The sequence below is a fragment of the Neoarius graeffei genome, chromosome 2, assembly GCF_027579695.1.
Source record: "Neoarius graeffei isolate fNeoGra1 chromosome 2, fNeoGra1.pri, whole genome shotgun sequence".
Taxonomy (NCBI): domain Eukaryota; kingdom Metazoa; phylum Chordata; class Actinopteri; order Siluriformes; family Ariidae; genus Neoarius; species Neoarius graeffei.
Window position 1 is genome coordinate 38,280,635 of NC_083570.1, and position 25,781 is coordinate 38,306,415.

The 25,781-nt window shown below is 43.6% G+C and overlaps 1 protein-coding gene across 3 annotated transcripts in view; it reads left to right on the plus strand.

Moving 5' to 3' along the window:
- The first annotated feature begins 11,328 nt into the window (after positions 1-11,328).
- mia3 (MIA SH3 domain ER export factor 3) overlaps positions 11,329-25,781 on the plus strand; it is a 78,617-nt gene continuing 64,164 nt past the window's right edge. For 2 of the 3 annotated variants that reach the window (XM_060914156.1, XM_060914158.1), the window contains exons 1-6: positions 11,329-11,531; positions 12,042-12,175; positions 18,411-18,497; positions 18,752-22,001; positions 22,461-22,748; positions 22,839-22,969. In XM_060914156.1, the coding sequence (XP_060770139.1) occupies positions 11,411-11,531; positions 12,042-12,175; positions 18,411-18,497; positions 18,752-22,001; positions 22,461-22,748; positions 22,839-22,969 (4,011 nt within the window). In that variant the 5' untranslated portion in view covers positions 11,329-11,410. The remainder of the gene's footprint in view (positions 11,532-12,041; positions 12,176-18,410; positions 18,498-18,751; positions 22,002-22,460; positions 22,749-22,838; positions 22,970-25,781) is intronic. The other variant, XM_060914157.1, reaches the window with a different exon arrangement.

Genomic DNA, 25,781 nt, shown 5'->3' on the forward strand with positions numbered 1-25,781 from the left:
GCTTGCCTGCAACCCTGTAGAACAGGATAAAGTGGCTAGAGATAATGAGATGAATGAGACTTCTAAATGCACTGGAGATGCTAAAGGCTTAAAAAAGTACAGATGCCTACCAATATTTCGAGGCAGGTTTCATGCCGGAATGTTATGGGAAATTCCTGATAAAGAAAAATATCTTATTATGACAAAGGTAAGCTCAAATGCGGACTTCTAAATAGTAATATACAAGCCAGGGCTCAGATCTAGCATATTTTTTGGTGTTTAGCTGAGTCTACATCATCAGTACATAAACATGCTGCTAGTCTAGCCAAGCATTAGGGCTAATAAAATATATTGTGTCCAAAGCCCACCTCCAGATATACATGTTGACTTTGCACACAATTTTCACACTAACCTGATTTAAAATGTTCTGCACACACACGGGAATGTTTTTCTTCCTGCTTAACTGCAGCTCACCATTTTTCTCGTCTTTCTGGGTTCACCAGGAAGTGTGGTGAAACATTAAAGTAGAATTATTTCCACATCTGTTATTACATTCAAAAGCACTATAGGTCTCTGGTATTGTTTCTTTTAGATGTAACTTCTACAAGTTTATCTGTAGATGTTTACTGATTTGGGCTTACATTCACTCGTGTACACTTGTGCCAGTCACTGGCAAACACAAAGCATGCCCGGCAATATGGCCATGTAAAAAAATCTGCAGTTGCAATAATGTCACATGAAAGTCCTCTGTATCTGACTAAAAATTAGCTTCAACTTGAAAAAAAATTTGCGTCCCACTAATAGGCCGCAGCCCAGCGGTTGAGAAACACTGCTCTATACCCCTTTCTCCAGTCCCTGGACTGTATGAGACAGCATGGAGGTGAAGATGCTGAAATGTTGAAGAGGATTGGAGCTAGAACATAGCCCTGTTTCATACCATTACTGATCTCGAAAGTTTCTGTCATGTCACCACTGGACAGGACCTGGGAAGTCATACCTTTGTGAAAGAGCTGGATGATTTTGACAGCTTTCCAAGGGCATCCAATGCGCTCACGGATTGTCCAGCATGCTTTCCTGTTGACAGTATCACAGGCTTTCATCAAGTCACTGAAGACCGAATAGAGGGGCATTGGCTTTTTCAGGTGCTGCTACTCTGTTAAATAATATATGTTTTTACTGGGGGCGGCACGGTGGTGTAGTGGTTAGCGCTGTCGCCTCACAGCAAGAAGGTCCGGGTTTGAGCCCCATGGCCGGCGAGGGCCTTTCTGTGCGGAGTTTGCATGTTCTCCCCGTGTCTGCGTGGGTTTCCTCCGGGTGCTCCGGTTTCCCCCACAGTCCAAAGACATGCAGGTTAGGTTAACTGGTGACTCTAAATTGGCCGTAGGTGTGAATGGTTGTCTGTGACTATGTGTCAGCCCTGTGATGACCTGGCGACTTGTCCAGGGTGTACCCTGCCTTTCGCCCGTAGTCAGCTAGGATAGGCTCCAGCTTGCCTGCGACCCTGTAGAAGGATAAAGCGGCTAGAGATAATGAGATGAGATGTTTTTACTGGTATAGGTGTGACTAAAAATAGCTTGTACTTTTGCCTCTGTGAAAGTATTTTTTGCAGTTTAGTTCTTATTATAGCTCTATGGCTTTGCCTTTTATAAAGTTTTGTGGGCATCAAAAAATTCAAGTCACCTGTACTGTGCACAAACCTGGTGATTTCCAGGTCACTGACATTTATCAACACACACGTGAGTACAAATAAAATGAGCATTTCTGAAACTTTTGTAAATCCAGTGGGATTTTTTTGATTGGTTTTGCACATGCAAACATTTACACACATCTTTATTAAAATATTGGTATTAGGCCCAGTTATTTATCATATAGGTGAAATGTTCCAAAAACAGCTCCACGCCCACTCCATCTAGTAACCTGCATTACAGGTAGTCATCGACTTACGACCTATGCGACTTACAACCGATTGACTTTACGACCGTCTGGTTATGACTGGCAAGTGTTTCCCAGCTGAGATAGCTGAGCGTACGACAGTTTCCGCCCCAGCTCCCGGCAGCGCCTCTCGCCGCGTACAACAGTTTCCGCCCCAGCTCCAGGCACATGCGCAGTCTCTCTCGCGCTCCCTCGCGCACTCCGTCATACAGTTTCCACTCCAGCTCCAGGCACATGCACAGTCTCTCTCATGCACTCCGTCATACAGTTTCCGCCCCAGCTCCAGGCACATGCGCAGTCTCTCTCGTGCTCCCTCGCGCACTCCGTCATACAGTTTCCGCCCCAGCTCCAGGCACATGCGCAGTCTCTCTCGTGCTCCCTCATGGACTCCGTCATACAGTTTCCACCCCAACTCCTGGTTTATGAAACGAGCAAATGCTCCCTGCCAGCCCGAGCGCTGCAACAGCTGATGATGACGTAGACGACCCACAGCTAAGCACCAGTGATGCCAGCGGTCACTAAATTTTGTATTTTGCTATGTTTTACATTTGTATTTTGGTATGTTTCAAACTAAAATGTTTTCTATTTTTCACACTTGTATTTCGTATTTTTTGTTTTGCACATATTAAACGGAGCAGCACGGTGGTGTAGTGGTTAGCGCTGTTGCCTCACAGCAAGAAGGTCCTGGGTTCGAGCCCCGGGGCCGGCGAGGGCCTTTCTGTGTGGAGTTTGCATGTTCTCCCCGTGTCCGCGTGGGTTTCCTCCGGGTGCTCCGGTTTCCCCCACAGTCCAAAGACATGCAGGTTAGGTTGACTGGTGACTCTAAATTGACCGTAGGTGTGAATGTGAGTGTGAATGGTTGTCTGTGTCTATGTGTCAGCCCTGTGATGACCTGGCGACTTGTCCAGGGTGTACCCCGCCTTTCGCCCGTAGTCAGCTGGGATAGGCTCCAGCTTGCCTGCGACCCTGTAGAAGGATAAAGCGGCTAGAGATAATGAGATGAGACATATTAAACGAATTGTACTGTACGCAGTGTAGTATGCAGTGTTTGACTTAAACCAAATAATGAGCCAAGGTAATGAAATAAGAAAATGTTGATAAAATAAGACTTTAAGATGATTACAATATCATTACACATCACAATATACTTGCGTTCATTTAACATAGGCCGACTTACGACCAGATCGGTTTACGACCGGTCAGTCATAACCAAACGCAGTTGTAAGTCGACGACTACCTGTATATGCAAAACAATAGAAGAGCACACAGCAGGATGTGGACAATGACACCTGAACCTTGGACATGAATGAAAAGAAATATATGCCAAATGTAAACAGAACATAAACATACCTTGAATGACTTTGCACTGCAAGCCTAGACTAGATAGGGTTTGTGTCCAAGCAGAGAAATTCTCCAGGCTGGCACAGCTCACAAATGGTTTACTTCCATGGTAACAACACACGGTGATGTTTTTTTAGCTAACAGTATTTTTTCCTTCATTAGGTTTATGAAGAAGAAGTAAGTATAAGCTGATTTTTCTTCAGTTCTGTGGATTGATCAACTTGAAAATATTCTACCAGATACTGAACTGGAATGAAATAGAGTACAAAGCGGTGAGGTATGGACTGAGGAAAGCCATTACAGCAGCCAAGAGGCAGTACAGAGAGAAGCTAGATGGCTTCTATTCTACTGCTGACCCTGGGCAGTTGTGGCAAGGCCTGCAGCACATCACAGACTACAGGACCACCACCAGCACCATGAGCTCCACAGACAGCCTGCCAGATGACCTCAACACTTTCTACACCCGCTTTGAGACCTCCAGCTACAGCAGAGAGAGGAGGCACACACACACCTGGACCACCCCCCCACCAACAGTCTCATCAGGCCAGGTACACAAAGCTCTGAGGAAAATCAACCCCAGGAAGGCAGCAGGACCAGACAACATCCCTGGGCAGGCCCTCAGAGTATGTGCCAATGAGCTAGCTGATTTTTTCACTGCTATCTTCAACCTTTCCCTCAGCCAGAGCATCGTTCCTTCCTGCTTCAAGACCACAACCATCGTCCCTCTTCCCAAGAAGAGCCCACCCACCTGCCTGAATGATTACAGGCCAATAGCACTCACTCCAATTATCTCAAAGTGCTTTGAGAGAGTGGTACTGGCCCACATTCACAGCAGTATACCGGACCCACTGGAGTATGCCAACAGGTCCACCTCAGACGCCATCGCTACTGCCCTCCATTATGCCTTCTCCCAAGGTGCCCTCTCTTAAATGTTTAGACTGCCAAAGTTCATCCATCCATTATCTGTAGCCACTTATCCTGTTCTACAGGGTCATGGGCAAGCTGGAGCCTATCCCAGCTGACTATGGGCAAGAGGTGGGGTACACCCTGGACAAGTCGCCAGGTTATCGCAGGACTGACACAGAGACAAACAACCATTCATGCTCACATTCACACCTACGGTCAATTTAGAGCCACCAGTTAACCTAACCTGCATGTCTTTGGACTGTGGGGGAAACCGGAGCACCTGGAGGAAACCCACGCAGACACGGGGAGAACATGCAAACTCCACACAGAAAGGCCCTTGCTAGCCACTGGGCTCAAACACAGGACCTTCTTGCTGTGAGGCAACAGCAGTAACCACTACACCACTGTGCTGCCCGACTGTCAAGGTTCATATATGTTACCTGCATTTCATCTCATCTCATTTTCTCTAGCTGCTTAATCCTGTTCTACAGGGTCGCAGGCAAGCTGGAGCCTATCCCAGCTGACTACGGGCGAAAGGCGGGGTACACCCTGGACAAGTCGCCAGGTCATCACAGGGCTGACACACAGACACATACAACCATTCACACTCACGGTCAATTTAGAGTCACCAGTTAACCTATGTCTTTGGACTGTGGGGGAAACCAGAGCACCCGGAGGAAACCCACGCGGACACGGGGAGAACATGCAAACTTCGCACAGAAAGGCCCTTGGCGGCCACGGGGCTCAAACCCGGACCTTCTTGCTGTGAGGTGACAGCGCTAACCACTACACCACCATGCCGCCCTACCTGCATTTATATGTTTATTAATTTACTATTGATATTTCATGGAAAATATCACATATCCGTGAATAAAACATCAGTACTTTGTATTATAATTTTTGTTTTCCATGAATCTGTATTCGGTGACTCGTCCGTATTTTGTAAACGGTGTTTTCATGGAGCTTGCTTTGTGCATGGGGGCATTGTCATGTTGGAACAGGTTTTGGTTCCAGTGAAGGGAAATAGTAATGTTACAAACACATTCTATACAATTATGTGTTTCCAACTTTGCAGCAACAGTTTGGAGAAGAACCACATATGGGTGTGATGCCAGATAGTGTAAGGGTTGTTTTACAATCAGGGTATGCAAGCTAAAAGTCACATTTAACACTTATTATCTTCAATATCAAAAGACTTGACTAAATAAACTTGGTTGTTTATTGTAGCCCTGTGATAGCTCTATTTACCATGCAAAAAAAAAAATTGGTGATAATGTTATTTTTGGTGAATGTATGGCAATATATGTCATATTTAGCAAAATTACTCGTGTCATTTAGAAAAAGTGCTTTTTTGACCACAGGTAGCTCCAAAAGGGATGCACTTAAATCATTCTTTATACCATAAAACAAGTCTTTGGTTCCATATCATTGGAAACATAGTTAAGTTTTAATGTTGAATGCCAGTAAGTTTTCAGACTATTTTGATCAAATTAGTATGGAATTGTGTCAAAAAAAAATGTCCTCTCCGAGACAGCTAATTTTTCAATATAAAATAACATATCTAAAATGATTATTTTCATCCTAAAATGTGGTCAAGATATTGTCTCGTCTCGTCTTCTTCCACTTATCCGGGACCGGGTCGCGGAGGCAGCAGTCTAAGCATGGAAGCCCAAACTTCCCTTTCCCCAGACACCTCGGCCAGCTCCTCAGGAAGAACACCGAGGCGTTCCCAGGCCAGCTGAGAGACAGTCCCTCCAGCGTGTCCTGGGTCTTCCCCGGGGCCTCTTCCCGGGGGGACATGCCTGGAACACCTCCCCAGGGAGGCGTCCAGGAGGCATCCGAAAAAGATGCCCGAGCCACCTCAGCTGATTCCTCTCGATGTGGAGGAGCAGCGGCTCTACTCCGAGCTCCTCCCGAGTGACTGTGCTTCTCACCCTATCTCTAAGGGAGCGCCCAGCCACCCTGCGAAAGAAGCTCATTTCGGCCGCTTGTATCCGTGATCTTGTTCTTCCGGTCATTACCCAAAGCTCATAACCATAGGTGAGAGTCGGAACATAGATCGACCGGTAAATTGAGAGCTTCGCCTTTTGGCTCAGCTCCTTCTTCACCACGATGGACCGGTAAAGCGACCGCATCACTGCGGAGGCTGTACCAATCCGCCTGTCGATCTCACGCTCCATCCTTCCCTCACTCATGAACAAGATCCCAAGATACTTAAACTCCTCCACTTGAGGCAGGACTTCTCCACCAACCTGGAGAGGGCAAGCCACCCTTTTCCGGTCGAGAACCATGGCCTCGGACTTGGAGGTGCTGATTCTCATCCCAGCCACTTCACACTCGACTGCAAACCGCCCCAGTGCATGCTGAAGGTCCTGGTTTGAAGAAGCCAACAGGACAACATCATCCACAAAAAGCAGAGATGAAATCCTGTGGTTCCCAAACAGGATTCCTTCCAGCCCCCGGCTGCGCCTAGAAATTCTGTCCATAAAAATTATGAACAGAACCGGTGACAAAGGGCAGCCCTGCCGGAGTCCAACATGCACTGGGAACAGGTCTGACTTACTGCCGGCAATGCGAACCAGACTCCTGCTCTGTTCGTACAGGGACCGGACAGCCCTTAGCAAAGAGCCCCGAGCCCCATACTCCCGAAGCACCCCCCACAGAATACCACGGGGGACACGGTCGAATGCCTTCTCCAGATCCACAAAGCACATGTGGACTGGTTGGGCAAACTCCCATGAACCCTCGAGCACCCTATGAAGGGTATAGAGCTGGTCCAGTGTTCCGCGACCAGGACGAAAACCGCATTGTTCCTCCTGGATCCGAGGTTCGACTATTGGTCGAATTCTCCTCTCCAGTACCCTGGAGTAAACCTTCCCTGGGAGGCTGAGAAGTGTGATTCCCCTATAATTGGAGCACACTCTCCGGTCCCCTTTCTTAAAAAGAGGGACCACCACCCCAGTCTGCCACTCCAGAGGCACTGTCCCCGACTGCCACGCGATGTTGCAGAGGTGTGTCAACCGACAGCCCCACAACATCCAGAGACTTGAGATACTCAGGGTGGATCTCATCCACCCCCGGTGCCTTGCCACCAAGGAGCTTGCAAACCACCTCAGTGACTTCGGCTTGGGTAATGGACAAGTTCACCTCTGAGTCATCAGCCTCAGTCTCCTCAGTGGAAGACATGACGGTGGGATTGAGGAGATCCTCAAAGTATTCCTTCCACCGGCCAGCAATGTCCCCAGTCAAGGTCAACAGCTCCCCACCCGCACTGTAAACAGTGTTGGCAGAGTACTGCTTCCCCCTCCTGAGGCGCCAGAGGGTTTGCCAGAATATCTTTGAGGCCAACCGATAGTCCTTCTCCATGGCCTCCCCGAACTCCTCCCAGTTCCAAGTTTTTGCCTCCGCAACTGCCCGAGCTGCAGCACGCCTGGCCTGCCGATACCCGTCAGCTGCCTCAGGAGTCCCGGAGGTCAACATGGCCCGATAGGACTCCTTCTTCAGCTTGACGGCATCCCTTACTTCCGGTGTCCACCACTGGGTTCGGGGATTGCCGCCACGACAGGCACCGGAGACCTTGCGGCCACAGCTCCGAACAGCTGCATCCACAATGGAGGTAGAGAACATAGTCCACTCAGACTCAATGTCCCCCGCCTCCCTCGGGCGGCAATAAGGTGGCAGTTCCCTCCTAGAACTGCCACCTTATTGTGGTGGAGGGGTTTGTGTGCTTGAATGATCCTAGGAGCTATGTTGTCGGGGGCATTATGCCCCTGTCAGGGTTTCCCAAGGCAGACAGGTCCTCGGTGACAGGCCAGACCAAGAGCAGTTCACCAAAACCCCTATGGAGAAAAAATCAAGGACCGTGACGTCGCCCGGTATGACGCAGCCGGGGCCCCACCCTGGAGCCAGGCCCGGGGTTGGGGCTCGTATGCGAGCGCTTGGTGGCCGGGCCTTTGCCTATGGGGCCCGGCCAGGCTCAGCCCGAAGAGGTGACGTGGGCCCAACCTCCTGTGGGTTCACCACCCACAGAGGTAGCAGTAGGGAATTGGTGCAGTGTGGATTGGGTGGCAGTCGAAGGCAGGGGCCTCGACGACCTGATCCCCGGACACAGCGGCTGGCTGTTGGGACATGGAATGTCAAGATATTGGGACATAAATATTAGAGACAACTAACACAAAGCTTACAGCCTTATATTTAAAAGCACTATGGAAGTAGTGGATTCTGAATTGTCAAAAAAAAAAAGTCCTCTCCGGGAATCACTTTCTCCCATCTTATTGACCCATCCCACGTGACATCACGACAAATGCGGCTGCCATTTTGAGCATGAACTACCAGTAGTCTACCACAGCCAACAACGAGGAATGACGGCGAAGCATCGAAAGGAATATAGGCATCAAAGAAAGTTTTTTACTTTCAGCAAGACTTCCATCATGCCATTATATTGTTGTGCACCTGGATGTAGTAACCATCAACACACAAGGCAAGATTTATCATTTTATCGGATCCCGACAGATGCTGACCGACGGAGAAGATGGATGGTCTCTAAAATATTGGCAAAATGATGTTTATTGACATAGCAATCGTGTGTAACGGGAAGCATTTGCATATCCGAAGTGTTGTGTTTACATCAAAGATAAAATAAACCGATATGACAACGACTGCTGCTGCCAGGTTGGGGACACAAAGTAGTAGAAAGGAAGTGTGCCAACAGTGCCAACACACTTCCTTTGTGGTCGATTCTGCTTTAAGGTAAGATGCATTTAATTATTCGTCTGCTGTGGGTTTGGAATCGGTAGCCTGACCGATTCGTTCATGTTTGTGGTGCCATTTGTTTGTTGACGCGTGTTGAAATGGAAGATTGGTTGTTGACATGATTTCCAGTGATGCTTTGGTGCTGCTGTGGATCAGATGTGTTGAGTAGCCTGACTGTTTTTTTTTTCTTGCGTGTGGTATCATTGTTGACGCGAGGTTGTTTTTTGAACATGCCAATGCGGACATGATTTCCCCTGATGAGTTATGACTTCAGACGCGATGCATGTGTGGAGGTGTGGAGTCCGCGTGATATGTGCGTAAGATAGGCTTCTTATGTGTTTGGAGATCCGCGCTCTGAGACAAGCGCAAGCACAAGCACCCCCCCCAGGGAAAAAAAGGGACCCCCCCCCCGAAAATATCGGCATAGTTTGAACACTGGGTTGGAGAAAGTAATGGCAAATAGTGAGTGCACAAACCATAGAAGGTAAACTGTACACAGCGCCAGGGCAGTGTGATGGTATGTCTACTTTTAGATTGTGTTAGCTTATCAATGAACACACTCGTCACTCGACGAGTTTCACGTCTTTACGACGGATACTTAAAGGGGAACAGAGGGCAATATATAGAGTAAATATAACAATAAAACACACATTAACGAACCTTATTCAAGACTTACAAAAGTTTTTTGTTCTAAGGTTGGAAAGTTATAGTGTTTTGAAAGTAGCTCGAGCAAACTATTTCCGCAGTTTGAACAGCCCGCCATGATATTAATTTTATCCAATCAGAATGCACGTTCATTTTCTCTGCGTAACACTCATGACGTATGTATGTGCCCAGTTGTGTTGGCTCATTGAGGTTGGGAATAGCACGTGTGAATCGGAAAGTAGGATGAATTGTAAGTGATCGGCTACACAATGCCACAGTGTGTTGCTTTCGGGTGTAATAACAGGACCGATGGAAAGCATAACGATCCTCCAGACGTGTCTTTTCACTCGTTTCCGCTGAAAAACACCAAGCGAGTTCGAGCTTTCTTCTCTTCTTTCGTCATCACCGGAGTCGAGAGTACCTCTCCTAGGTTCAAACTGGTACCCTTCTAAGCCATAGCCTGCTTGCAGTGTGTCTTGCGGGATCTCTTCGTATGATTCGACAGAGCTGTCGCTTTCACTTGATGCGCCCGACGTCATGATTACACGCTTCTCTCCTAGTGCAGTGGGTAGGGCTGACGTCACGGTCTTTTAAAAATGGCGACTCTTGTGCCGTTTAGCGTACCGACTATTATATTTACAATTACCAAGATATTTCGTTGTTTTCTAGTATATAAATTTGATAGAATACTTAAGAATACGTTACTTTGTCACATCAGCAACTGTATATATTATATTTGGTACCCCTTTAAATGTGTGTTAGGTATTATTGTTGCTGTCTGAAGGCCAATTTATGCTGACAACCCAGTCCTTGCAGATGGCGTCGCAGACAGCGTCTGCGTAGCCTCCCCCACCTTCGCAGACGCTCTGCGCGCACCTCCCAAAAATTGTGACCACTGCAGAAGCCTCGCAGACAGCGTCGCAGACAAGAGGGCTCTGATTGGTCTACTCTACATCCGCTGTACACGCACTTCCGCTTCCCTACTTTCCCGGTTTGGTTTGTTTTCACGACCGGCATTTTTAAAAACACGAGCGAAGATGGAGCAGCACGAAGAGCGGTTGATCGAGGAAGTGAGGAAGTACGTACATCTATACGACTCCAGTTCTAGTCATTATAAGTAACCGGAGGATAAACACTCCACTAACCACACCCACCAACTACTCCTAGCGATTTCGCGACTTCGCACCCCCTTGCGTTGTGGCGGTGAATAACATCGCGCACGCCTATTACTCCCCGCTCAACGATAAATTACAACTGTCTGCAAAAAGCTATCTGCGAAAGCCTTGTCGCAAGAGCATGCAGAGGCCCTAAGCAGTCATTGTAGCAGCTAGATGAGCGAGAACCGAAAGGGTCTGTGCCATAAATTTCTTCATGTCCAAAATGGCGGTCGCGTTTACGAAGGTCACGTGAGTGGGAAGGTTCAATAGCAGATTACACAAAGCTACCATACACATATGTCAAAAAATGACCTGAAATCTGTTCTTTAACTTGTCCTTCACTTAAAAACTGGTACAAGAACCAGTTTGAATCAATTTGAATTTTGGACCCCTGTGACACAAACTTTGTACCCTGATTGTAAAACAACTTATACTTAATTTGCATCAAACTATCGCATCCCTCTGCCTAAAGCAACCGGAAAAAGGCACCCTTCAGCTCCTTGGAGAAGGCTAAAGCTGTTATGAACCTTGTCCTTTCCCTTTAATTCCCCTCCCTGATCCTGAGTGAAACATGACTCCAGCTTTTCTCCTCTCTGGGCTGCTGCAGTCGCGGCGCGGATGTGCTGACGTGTCGGCTTGTGTGTTATGTTTCTGCCCCACTGTCAGTGTGTGTGTTAGTCAGCTAACCTGGTAGAAGGATGACTGCAATCATGTTACATTTTAACCTTTTTATTCTATTTATCTGCACATGTTTTCCCAAAACGTCGCTAGATCGGCGGTTCTCCGACTTAAAAAGATGCGCTGATGACGAATGTAGCAGTAAGTAGATCAAGATAGAGAGATGGCTGAACAGTTCTCAGTCATGGTGGTGGGGTGCACTTACTTTTTCGCCACGATTCCTAGTCGAGGTGGTAGAACAATCTGGAAAGCCTCAGCGCGTTTATTATCCGAAGTGTAATATTATTAGTCTCCAGAAGTAAAGTGTATTATGTTTACAGTTTAGCTAGCAGCAACAGCTAACTCAGTCTTAGAGAGTTTATGTATTATGTTGTAAATAAACTGCATGTTTGGCTTGAGTTGTTTACCTACTACTCATTTGTGCCAGTATATTTGGCATAAAATTATTACTACTATGTTATTTTAACCAGCTGGGCAGTAACATGAGCCCACTATGTTGAATTAGTTTATCATAAACACCAGTCTGGAAATGTGTTTATCTGTACTGACCAAATGTGCTGAGGCAAAAGCTTACCATGTACTTTGTAGAAATGTAGGAAAGATATTTTCATCCAGAAGTTTCTTTCTTTCTTTCTTTCTTTCTTTCTTCAGTGCTTCTTTGTCGGGGGAAAGCCTCAGAGGATTTCACTGGTCCAGACTGCCGTTTTCTGTCCTTTAAAAAAGGAGAGACTATATATGTGTACTATAAACTCTCAGGACAGAGGTCAGATGTCTGGGCTGGAAGTGTGAGTATGACGGTTAAACATTCATCACTTTTGTCGTGTGCACACTTGGGCTGGGTGAAATTGCAAAAAATATATATATACACTGTATTGCCAAAAGTATTTGCTCACCCATCCAAATTATCGGAATCAGGTGTTCCAATCGGGGCGGCATGGTGGTGTAGTGGTTAGCGCTGTCACCTCACAGCAAGAAGGTCCGGGTTCGAGCCCCGTGGTGACTCTAAATTGACCGTAGGTGTGAATGTGAGTGTGAATGGTTGTCTGTGTCTATGTGTCAGCCCTGTGATGACCTGGCGACTTGTCCAGGGTGTACCCCGCCTTTCGCCCGTAGTCAGCTGGGATAGGCTCCAGCTTGCCTGCGACCCTGTAGAACAGGATAAAGCGGCTAGAGATAACGAGATGAGATGAGATGAGAGGTGTTACAATCGGGGCGGCACGGTGGTGTAGTGGTTAGCGCTGTCGCCTCACAGCAAGAAGGTCCGGGTTCGAGCCCCGTGGCCGGCGAGGGCCTTTCTGTGCAGAGTTTGCATGTTCTCCCCGTGTCCGCGTGGGTTTCCTCCGGGTGCTCCGGTTTCCCCCACAGTCCAAAGACATGCAGGTTAGGTTAACTGGTGACTCTAAATTGACCGTAGGTGTGAATGGTTGTCTGTGACTATGTGTCAGCCCTGTGATGAACTGGCGACTTGTCCAGGGTGTACCCTGCCTTTCACCCATAGTCAGCTGGGATAGGCTCCAGCTTGCCTGCGACCCTGTAGAACAGGATAAAGCGGCTAGAGATAATGAGATGAGGTGTTCCAATCACTTCCATGGCCACAGGTGTATAAAATGAAGCACCTAGGCATGCAGACTGTTTTTACAGTTTGGAGCTGGCCCCTTCCTCTTCCAACATGACTGTGCACCAGTGCACAAAGCAAGGTCCATAAAGACATGGATGACAGAGTCTGGTGTGGATGAACTTGTCTGGCCTGCACAGAGTCCTGACCTCAACCCGATAGAACACCTTTGGGATGAATTAGAGCGGAGACTGAGAGCCAGGCCTTCTCGTCCAACATCAGTGTGTGACCTCACAAATGCGCTTCTGGAAGAATGGTCAAAAATTCCCATAAACACACTCCTAAACCTTGTGGACAGCCTTCCCAGAAGAGCTGAAGCTGTTCTAGCTGCAAAGGGTGGACCAACGTCATATTGAACCCTATGGATTAGGAATGGGATGTCACTTAAGCTCATATGTGAGTCAAGGCAGGTGAGCAAATAATACTTTTGGCAATATAGTGTATCTTGATTGTTTTCAAGTTTATGACCAATTCTCTATGACATTTTTTGTTACATAATGCAATTATAAATAAATGGTGTAATTTATAAGAATGAACTTTTGGAAAATGTAGATGTGCAAAAGTAATAGCAAGACCATCTATAGCAAATGGGTTTTTTAAGTAAAGAATATATATATTTTTTAAAAGGATATTTTAAAAGAAAACAACAACATTGTTTACACTATCCATCCTGATGCCCTATGTCTGGTTGGAGTCTCATCGCATCGCTCCTGTGGAGGATGGCCCATATGGACAGTTGAAAGTCACACTTGGAAGACGCTCTGGACACTTACAGTAATGCTTTTATGGCTGAGGACTACAGTTGACTTGCTAACTTTAGGACTGCAGTTGTCATGAATAGTTTTGCACTCAAGTTTCCATCAATGAAGAGTTTATAACATCAACGAAACTGACTTCATGTTAAAACTGTTAATATTATAGTCATGCTGTCTGTTGTTGCCCAAATGAGGATGGGTTCCCTTTTGAGTCTGGTTCTTCTCGAGGTTTCTTCCTCATGTCGTCTGAGGGAGTTTTTCCTTGCCATCATCGCCACAGGCTTGCTCATTGAGGATAGATTAGGGATAAAATTAGCTCATGTCTTAAGTCATTCAAATTCTGTAAGCTGCTTTGGGACAATGTCTATTGTTAAACGCGCAATACAAACAAACTTGACTTGACTTGACTATCACTATTTTTGAACAACTCGATGAACCCTTCTTTATGGGCAGAGTAAATAAATGGAGACCATCCCTGTGTCTGAAATCACTCACCATATAGTGAGTTCGCTATTTTGTAGTGCTGTCCGAACGTATAGTGAGAATTATCGCACCCTATATAGTGGACTCATAGTATCCCATAATGCACCGTGAAAAGTAGTGTACAACCGATGGTCACTAACCAGGGAACGGTGTCAAGTTGTGGAAAAGGGGTATAATATGTCACCTTTAAATGAGTTTATACTGTATGTATACACAAGTATTAGCTTTAGATGAATCAACATACAAACATATTCATTTACTGAATCTAAAATACTGTGTCCAGTTTGCTGTTTGAGGAGGAAAATGTCATTCATCCGAGTTTATATTTTACATAAACTTGTTGGTCTGACTTTTCAAACATGTACCAATTCCGTATCTCTGAAGTATCAGATCTGGTATCACTTTCGTCATTTACTTAAAGTGAAGCGCCACTATAAAACAAAACAGAAAAAAAACACTTATTTTGAAGACAATTAAAATTAACCTGAGTTCAGTCTCAAAGGTGAGTGTGTTTGTCCATTCTCTTACAGAAAGTGTGCAAATGAATGCTCTTTAAGATTAGCCTGGCTTTTAGCAAAACATAAGGAGCCATTTATAATAATTAATATAATTTGTATTATTACTAGGGATGGATGACCATCAAATGAATTTAACTAGAAAGATAAGGACAGTTAACATAGGAGTAGCAAGAAACAGCCTTGAATTATCAGGGATAATTAAGTTATTCCATGAAATCGAGTCGTACATGAGCTGATAGTCGACGAGGCGCGTAGCCCCAATTCGGCTATAAGCCATGTACGACTCGATTTCGTGGAATAGCTGTTTTATTCTATCCACATTCACTGGATTTTGAGAAGCAGAGCGTTTTTATTTTTTGGAAATACAATAAATAAAAACTTTGTATAAAATGTCAGACAAAATAATTTCTGCTTAGAATGTAAACAAACCGGCAAAATCACAGTAGCAATTTGTGAAAACGCTATAATAATTCTTGAAAAATAAGAAATGTTCTTACCATGAAATACTTTCATTCAATATTTTGTTGCGCTGTTTTTTGTATTTTGGGGGGATTTGTTTTTGAGTAAAGTTTATATTTCGTACTTGGTTGGTTCAGCAACACACTTCGCCAATTTCTTCTTCTTTAGGGTTTTTTTGGTGGTTGGCAAACCAACTTAAAGGTGCATTACCGCCACCGACTGGGCTGGAGTGTGGAACAGGAGAGACTATATTCTTTTTGCTACAACCCCAATTCCAAAAATGTTGGGACAAAGTACAAATTGTAAATAAAAATGGAATGTAATACTTTACAAATCTCAAAAACTGATATTGTATTCACAATAGAACATAGACAACATATCAAATGTCGAAAGTGAGACATTGTGAAATTTCATGCCAAATATTGGCTCATTTGAAATTTCATGACAGCAACACATCTCAAAAAAGTTGGGACAGGGCAATAGAGATCTTGCATGTGACGTCACAGCCGATCCAGATTGTAACGGACGCCATCTTGTCAGTCAAACGCCATATTTCCTAATTCTACTTCTGGTTCTACATCTGCTTCTACTTCTACCTTTTCTTCTGGAAAACCCTACTATGTACAATTCTACTACAACGGCTGCGGCTACAAGCTCTCCCTACCTGTGCACATTTTTTATGTTTTTTGTGTGTATTTTTGCGTGTTGTTCGTCTGTACCGGACTTCAATATTCACTACAACCGTATGGACTTACTGGACATTGGTTTCCAGCAGAAAATGATGGTTTGTAGCGATTTCCATCGCATGCACAACATTCCGGACGAGATAGCGAGACCAGCGGGGTCTCCGTGGATTGTTATCGGGTCTGGCAAGCGAAGGAGGCGGCGTCGGGAGAGGAAGCAAAAGCGAGGCTGCAGAGCCGGCCTGTTGACTAAGCTCAGAAAACAGCCACTCAAATCTCCACTGCCAAGCCTCTACCTCTCCAACACCAGATCCATGATAAGACGGACGATTTGGAATTATAGCTAGAATTACGTTATTCTATTCTATAATCGGCTGGTCAGTGCTATACTAGATACTACTGATCTAGTATCAGTACTAGTAATACTTAAGTGACTTACCCGTCCAATGAGGATTGTTATTTTCTTGTTTACAAGATGCCACATCTGAGGGCGGCTGACAAATCCTGAATTTCTGTAAAGATAACTGTCCAGAGATTTATAAGCACGCAGTGCTTCACCACTGAACAGCGAGGGAAAGTTAATGAGGTAATTATACACGTCTGGGTATTCCACCTCTGGCAGTTCAATATCCACTGACACGGTCGTGAAAACTACGTCCGGTAATCGATAAGGGTCACTAATCTGTAGGTCGTTTATTTTAGACATATATCTAGTCATCTGTTCATTAGAAAAATGAGCCGTGTAGTCCGTCGGTTGAAATTTATCCATTTTGTACATGAGTGCAGCAGTATTCAGCGGTGTTTTTTACCAACAAGATGGCGGCTGTGTACTTTCCGGTCACGTGACTGCAAGATCTCTATAAGAGGCTGGAAAAGTTAAAGGTACAAAAAAGGAACAGCTGGAGGACCAAATTGCAACTCATTAGGTCAATTGGCAATAGGTCATTAATATGACTGGGTATAAAAAGAGCATCTTGGAGTGGCAGCGGCTCTCAGAAGTAAAGATGGGAAGAGGATCACCAATCCCCCAAATTCTGCGCCGACAAATAGTGGAGCAATATCAGAAAGGAGTTCGACAGTGTAAAATTACAAAGAGTTTGAACATATCATCATCTACAGTGCATAATATCATCAAAAGATTCAGAGAATCTGGAAGAATCTCTGTGCGTAAGGGTCAAGGCCGGAAAACTATACTGGGTGCCCGTGATCTTCGGGCCCTTAGACGGCACTGCATCACATACAGGCATGCTTCTGTATTGGAAATCACAAAATGGGCTCAGGAATATTTCCAGAGAACATTATCTGTGAACACAATTCACCGTGCCATCCGCCATTGCCAGCTAAAACTCTATAGTTCAAAGAAGAAGCCGTATCTAAACATGATCCAGAAGCGCAGACGTCTTCTCTGGGCCAAGGCTCATTTAAAATGGACTGTGGCAAAGTGGAAAACTGTTCTGTGGTCAGACGAATCAAAATTTGAAGTTCTTTATGGAAATCAGGGACACCGTGTCATTCGGACTAAAGAGGAGAAGGAGAACCCAAGTTGTTATCAGTGCTCAGTTCAGAAGCCTGCATCTCTGATGGTATGGGGTTGCATTAGTGCGTGTGGCATGGGCAGCTTACACATCTGGAAAGACACCATCAATGCTGAAAGGTATATCCAGGTTCTAGAGCAACATATGCTCCCATCCAGACGACGTCTCTTTCAGGGAAGACCTTGCATTTTCCAACATGACAATGCCAAACCACATACTGCATCAATTACAGCATCATGGCTGCGTAGAAGAAGGGTCCGGGTACTGAACTGGCCAGCCTGCAGTCCAGATCTTTCACCCATAGAAAACATTTGGCGCATCATAAAACGGAAGATACGACAAAAAAGACCTAAGACAGTTGAGCAACTAGAATCCTACATTAGACAAGAATGGGTTAACATTCCTATCCCTAAACTTGAGCAACTTGTCTCCTCAGTCCCCAGACGTTTACAGACTGTTGTAAAGAGAAAAGGGGATGTCTCACAGTGGTAAACATGGCCTTGTCCCAACTTTTTTGAGATGTGTTGTTGTCATGAAATTTAAAATCACCGAATTTTTCTCTTTAAATGATACATATTCTCAGTTTAAACATTTGATATGCCATCTATGTTCTATTCTGAATAAAATATGGAATTTTGAAACTTCCACATCATTGCATTCCGTTTTTATTTACAATTTGTACTTTGTCCCAACTTTTTTGGAATCGGGGTTGTATTTGTTTCTTTTTAATACTTGATAAAGTGATATCTGACTTGATGCGCTCTGCCAGTTTGTTTTTCTCTACTCACTGTATATGAGCTGATTGCCTAGTAGTAGAGTAGCCAATCAGAGCACACGATTGCTCATATCCAGTGAATGTGGATAGAATAATCAGAATTAACCACTACACTGAGACCTGTAAACAGGTGTACAATTACATAACTGCATATTATTGTACTTTAGTATGAACAACCCCCCCCCTTTTTTTTTTAGGTTGGTAACAACTTTGGCTATTTCCCAAAGGACTTTCTGAACATTAATCACATATATACAGAAAAAGAAATAGAAGTGCGTGCTGAGGTAGGTGTATTGTTGTGTAATAATCAATTACCCTTGTGTTTTGTAACATCGTAATAGTACTTGGTTAGGACACCTCTTTATTTATTTGTTTGTTTATCATTTCATTGTAAAATGGTTGTCATAATGGTTTATTAATAGATTTGTGTGCCATGTTTTATATTATTTTATAATATAAATGGAATTATTTCATTATTAATCAACTTAATAGAACTTGAGTTCATTTGGAAAGTAATCTGTTTTTGAATGTTTTTCAGGAAACGGACTTTGTCTGTTTTGACACTGGACTAGATAAATTTGAAAGCTATGACATTGATATGCTGTTACGAAGCTCACTGATAAATGAAGCTGATGACCCAATTAATAAAACAGTAGAAATGGATGCTGCTGAAGATAGAGAGACAGAAGAAACTGTAAATTCTGACTCATTGCATACAAAAAGTGAAGCTGAACACGAAGTTGACATAGAAGATGCTGGTGATTTGCATGATTCTGAAACTGTTCAACTGCTATTGGAAACAATAGCTTCATATGAAAGTGATAAAGACAGTTACGTTGTCAGTGACACTGGTGAAGGTGTTGAAGAGAGTGTTGATGGTGATTCTGATCTGGAACATGCAATAAACAAAGACATTCCAGATGAACCTTCGTCTAAGGATGTAGAGAAAAGTGACCATACAACACCGGTAGAAGCCATTTCCGAATTAAAAACTACTTTAGGCACCACTTTTGATGCTGTTACTTCAGATGATGAACGCACAAAGAAGGTAACCCCCTATGATGATGCTGATGATGATGATGAAGCTCAGAGAAATGACTTGGTTGAGCAACCAAATGAAGTAGAAGAGGAACGTATGAGAGAACCTTCACTACTTACTTTTGAAGAGAAACCACGTTATTTTGAGGACAATGTTCCTGATGCAAACGAGTCAGAAGATAAACACATCTCATTTCAGAAAGAAGAAACGTCTCTCAGTGAGGAGGATGCTGAAAACAGAGAGACGGAAGAAACTGTAAATTCTGACTTACTGCATACAGAAAATGAAGCTGAACATGAAGTTGACACAGAAGATCCCAGTGATTTGCAAGATTCTGAATCCACTCGACTTCCACTGAAAACAACAGCTTCATACGAAATGGATAAAGGCAGTTACGGTGTTAAAGAGACTGCTGATGGTGATTCTGATCTGGAACAAGCAACAAACAAAGACATGCCAGATGAACCTTCACCTAAGGATGGTGGCGTTTTAGAGAAAAGTGACCATACAACGCCGGTAGAAGCCATTTCCAAATTAAAAACTACTTTAGGCACCACTTTTGATGCTGTTACTTCAGATGATGAACGCACAAAGAAGGTAACCCCCTATAATGATGATGATGAAGAAGCTGAGAGTAATGACTTGGTTGAGCAACCAAGTGAAGTAGAAGAGGAACGTATGAGAGAACCTTCACTACTTACTTTTGAAGAGAAACCACGTTATTTTGAGGACAATGTTCCTGATGCAAACGAGTCAAAAGATAAACACGTCTCATTTCAGAAAGAAGAAACATCTCTCAGTGAGGAGGATGCTGAAAACAGAGAGATGGAAGAAACTATAAATTCTGACGTACTGCGTACAGAAAATGAAGCTGTACATGAAGCCGACACAGAAGATCCCAGTGATTTGCGAGATTCTCAAGCCACTCGACTTCCACTGAAAACAACAGCTTCGTACGAAACGGGTAAAGGCAGTTACAGTGTTAAAGAGACTGCTGATGGTGATTCTGATCTGGAACAAGCAACAAACAAGGACACACCAGATGAACCTTCACCTAAGGATGGTGGAGTGTTAGAGAAAAGTGACCATACAACACCGGTAGAAGCCATTTCTGTAATTAAAACTACTTTAGGCACAACTTTTGATGCTGTTACCTCAGATGATGAACACACAGAGAAGGTAACCCCCTATAATGACGATGAAGCTGAGAGTAATGACTTGGTTGAGCAACCAAGTGAAGTAGAAGAGGAACGTATGAAAGAACCTTCACTACTTACTTTTGAAGAGAAACCACGTTATTTTGAGGACAACGTTCCAGATGCAAACGAGTCCAAAGATAAAGACGTTCCATTTCAGCCTTCTGCCTCGGTTGAGGCAAAGAAGGATGACAGCATGTGGTCTACTTTAGGGGACACAGTTTTTAAAATTGTAAGTGGAGGCAAGAGGACAGATTTACCTGAAGATAACAGTGATGACAACGATGATGATGAGGATGACCTTCACGCTAAAACAACTGACAAAGATGCAGATGAACGTCAGACCAGTTTGGTTCATGACTCAGAAACAAGTGAAGTAGCCGATGAAATGAAATCCTCCATTAATGACCCTGTAATTAATTCATTAAATGACGACAATAACTATGCTGAAGTACAGGATGAAAATGCTAATGTATTAAAATATGATGAAGAATTAGAGGAAATTAAGGGCAAGTCTTCAGATCAGGATGATACCCTTGTTGATGCTGTTGAATCTGAATCTGATCCTCCATCATCATCATTAGAAGATGTAAAGCCAGTGTTGGACAAACCTATCAAATCCTTTGGAGAAAAAAATATTTTAAAGCCAATCCCCAGTGAAATAGATTCACACAAATCTGAGGCCCTCTTCGAGGAAGGTGTTCACAGTGTACCTCAGCTTGAGGAACAGACAGATGAACAAATAGACAGAGTTAAAAGAGAGATTATCGATTTATTTGAAGATGCACTGAAAACTGAAAAAAGTGACCCTAACATTGATGAGGAGCGAGAAGAGCTTGAGGAGCTACTAGAGGATGAAAATGCTATATTATCTGCTAAAACCAAACTTGCTGAGGAGCTCGAAGAATCCATTGAAAACACCAACCTTGAATCTCAATTAGAAAAAAATGAATTAGCCATGCCTAAACAGCCACATGAGAACTCGCCCGGACAAGCAAATAAGACAGAACAGATATCCCATGATGGGAAAACTGTCATGTTGGACATCTCGGACTCCTTACCTAATGATAAAAAAGATGATGGAAAGTCTGTTGACAGCAACAGTGCAGATTCTGGCCTCCGTAAAGTGCCTGAATACAGCGACAGTGTGCTGAGACTCACACTTTTAAGAGACCGCTTTAAGGACGACAAGATGGAACGCATTTTGCGGCACCTTACCATTAAAGACCTTTACAGAGTTGAAGCAATGTTCACCGAGTTGGATCTTCAGCTAAAGTCTGCCATGCAGTCTTACTCACAAGACAGCGAGGGCCTGGAGCGTACGCTGGCGAGTATTGTAGAGGTTTCGGAAAACGCCATACTTGATGAGATCGACAAAATGCTGGATACTCGGGAGCAGAGGGTACGGGATCTTGGACAGAAGATTGACCCACTCATGACTGACGAGGAAACTGCTGTTTTTGATGATTTTCAGGAGTTTGTTTTTGATCTGCATCAAAAATACAGTATCAGTGTCCCAGTAGTGAAGGAGAACAAGTCTGACTTTGAAAAGGGTAAGATAATTTTGAACACCAAAAGTATAACCATGTGTTCTAGCGTGTATGCAGTATACAATACGTCAGATCTTTTAACATAATTGTTGACGATATAAAGGATATTGAATGAATATTCTGAACAAAGATAAATATTTTATTTTTCCATGATTCATTTTGAGCATTCATACCCCTTCCTTATCCAAAAAAAGCATAAACCAAATTTCAGAAATTGAGCATGAATTGAAACAACCCTCTTTTTGTTACTTAACCCTCTTCTTTGAATAACTGTTAATTAGCACAACAGCTCACAAAGATGATCTAAAGATTTTCAGATGCTCACTTGGTGTGCTTTTTTATGTTTGGACATTTTTCAATATTGGCCCTCTAGTCATAGACCATGAAGGCCTGAAAAATATGCTTTGTGAATTGTGAACCTTATGGTTGAAAAAGACCATTATACCGATGCTTTTTGTGTAGCAGAGAACGTGTCTGAAGAGGTGGAAAATCCAGTGGAATCCATCTCATTGACCAAGGTAGCTGAAACTCCAGAGGTTCATCAAGAATCCAGTGAATTACTCAACGTGAACGGTCAGGAAGGTGAATCCCAGAGCCAGGATTTGAGCCCTGGGGAAGATAGTGGGCATTTCAATAAAAATGAAAACAATCAAGCAGCTGTTCAAGACAAAACAGAGATTCAGAGAGGACTGCAAGCTAGTTTGGAAAATCCTTTGGACATATTAGGCTTTGAAATTGAGCCATCATCAGGTTGGTGTTTATTTTTATTTATTTTCTGTTGCTTAAGGTGCTATAACCCCTGGAATAGTCTAGATAACATTTTATCATTTCAATGATCAGATTCAGTGGAATCTTCAAGGGCCTCTGATGTCTCTGACAATAACAATGGCCAAGCAAGCACATCAGCTTCAGATCAGTCTTGGGACTTCTTTCTTCTTGCATCTGAATTCCTTAGTGTGTATACAGAAATTGTAAGTAACTTTTTTTTTTTTCTTTAATTTTGTTGCTTTTTAGTTTAACATTGACTATCTTGGGGATTGTTTGAGGATAATTCACCATTATCAAGTAGTTATCCAGAAAGTCATCTTGGGATATGTTATTTCCGAGATGCGCATCAGTAGCATACTAGTATTTCATCACTGTGGCCAGCGGCGCACTGTCATATATTGGTATTATGGTGATTTCTGCAGTAATTAAATCCTCTATTCTGTTTCTGAAGATTTTGCTCACCTCTTGCAAATCATTCAATGCTAGATGAATTAACAGCTTTAAGATATTCTTAAAGTATCCTAAAAGTTTACAAAATGCTAAATTTCAGTGTATTTACTTGTACTATAAGAATTCTTAGTTATAACTTGAAGTGACTTTCCATGATGCCATAAAGATAATGAAATGCTGTTAAAAAGAACATTTAAGATGTCACTTAAAGTTACTAAATGTAACATTTAAATGTACTGAGTCACTAATACTTTTAAGAATAAGTGGCTCAGGTGCATACATGTCAACCTATACGGAATGTCCGTATTTTATACGGATTTGATTCAATAAACGTAGTATACGGGCGTATAAATAAAGTTATATGGATTCTTTAAAAAAACTTCAATATTTATTTAGAGCTATAATCAATTCCCACGATGATAAGCGTACTGTACACCACAGACAGCCAGTAAAGAGTCTTATGAAATCGCGCGTTATCTTGTGGTAGCGAGACTTCGTTCCACTTTTGATCATGCGCACACTGCATTGCGAGAATCCCGCCAACCGTGAAGTCATAGACATATAAACATAGACGCCGCCTTGTGCGTAGAATCATACGTCATCCTCGCCGCCATATTGGATGTGGCAAAGTGGAGATTCTTCAACCGTCTCTGGTATAGCGTCTAGACAGTAGCTGAGAATAAAGATGCCTCATTCATCTGCTGCGTTTAACTGTACCAACAGGTTTACCGTCCAAACGAGATCACATGGGATTACCTTTCACACGTGAGACTGGAAAAATACTTTGTATTCATTCTGAAGGTTTATTGTTATTAATATTGAATAAAAAGTAACTGGGATATATCATTGTTAATTATCATTCAAATTTTAGGTAAATTATTTTAATTTGCATCTTATACGGATTTTGGAGGTTGGTTATACAGGTTTGATTGACCAAAGGTTGACATGTATGCAGGTGGATAAGGCGCCATACCACAAATCCGGGGACTGGGGTTCGATCCCTCCCCGTCTCTCTCCTACACTGTCCTATCCAATAAAGGTGGAAAAAGCCCCCCCCAAAAAAAACAGAAAATCCTATGACTGAGTATTACTACAAATCACTGATGCTGTATAAATCACTTAAGGATTTGTTTTGCACTTTAAAAATCTTACACATATCTTGTATTCACGGTCTTTAGAGTGCCGAGAGATGAGTTATGGTATTGTATGAGAAAGTGTGGAGTGAATGAGAAGTATATTAGAGTGGTGCAAGACATATATGAGAACAGTGAAACAACAGTGAGGTGTGCAGTTGGAACGACTGAATGGTTCAAGGTGAAGGTGGGACTCCATCAAGGATCTGCTTTGAGTCCTTTCTTGTTTGCCATAGTGATGGATAGCTTGATGGACAAAGTGAGGCAAGAGTCACCATGGAACATGACATTTGCGGATGATATTGTGATATGTGGTGAAAGTAGAAAGGAGGTTGAGCCGGGTTTGAAGAGATGGAGGTATGCATTGGAACGAAGAGGAATGAAGGTGAGCAGTAGCAAAACAGAATACATGTGCATCAATGAGAATGGGGATGAGAGTGTAGTGAAGATGCAAGGAGTAGACGTAAAGAAAGTTGGTGAATTCAAGTACCTGGGGTCAACTGTGCAGGAAAATGGGGGCTGAGATAGTGAGGTGAGAAAGAGAGTGCAGGCAGGGTGGAGCAGTTGGAGAAGGATTTCGGGAGTCATTTGTGATAGGAAAGTCCCAGCAAAAGTGAAGGGTAAGATGTATAAGACGGTAGTGAGACCAGCTATGATATATGGATTGGATACCGTACCCTTAACGAACAGACAGGAGGCAAAGTTGGAGGTGGTGGAGTTGAAGATGTTAAGGTTTGCGATGGGAATGACAAGGTTGGACAGGATAAGGAACGAGCACATCAGAGGGACAGCACATGTGGAGAGCTTGTGAATTAAGCTAAGAGAGATGACACTGAGATGGTACGGGCACATCCTGAGAAGAGATGCAGAGCATGTTGGAAGGAGAATGTTGAGGATGGAGCTGCCAGGCACACGAAAACGAGGAAGACCAAAGAGGAGATACATGGATGTGGTAAGAGAGGACATGAAAGTGGCAGGTGTGGTAGAGAAGGATGCAGAAGACGGGGAGCAATGGAGACGAAAGATCCGCTGTGGCAAACCCTAATCGGGAACAGCTAGAAGAAGGAGATCTTGTATTCACGGTCTTTGTACTATTGTCTTTTGTTTTGTTATGTTTTACAGCGGGGTGGCACGGTGGTGTAATGATTAGTGCTGACGCCTCACAGCAAGAAGGTCCGGGTTCGAGCCCCGTGGCCGATGAGGGCCTTTCTGTGCGGAGTTTGCATGTTGTCCGTGTGGGTTTCCTCCGGGTGCTCCAATTTCCACCACAGTCCGAAGATATGCAGGTTAGGTTAACTGGCAACTCTAAATTGACCATAGGTGTGAATGGTTGTCTACTAGTGCATCTCAAAAAATTAGAATACCATGAAAAAGTTCCTTTTTTTTCATAATTTAATTCAAAAAGGTAAACTTTCATATATTCTATATTCAT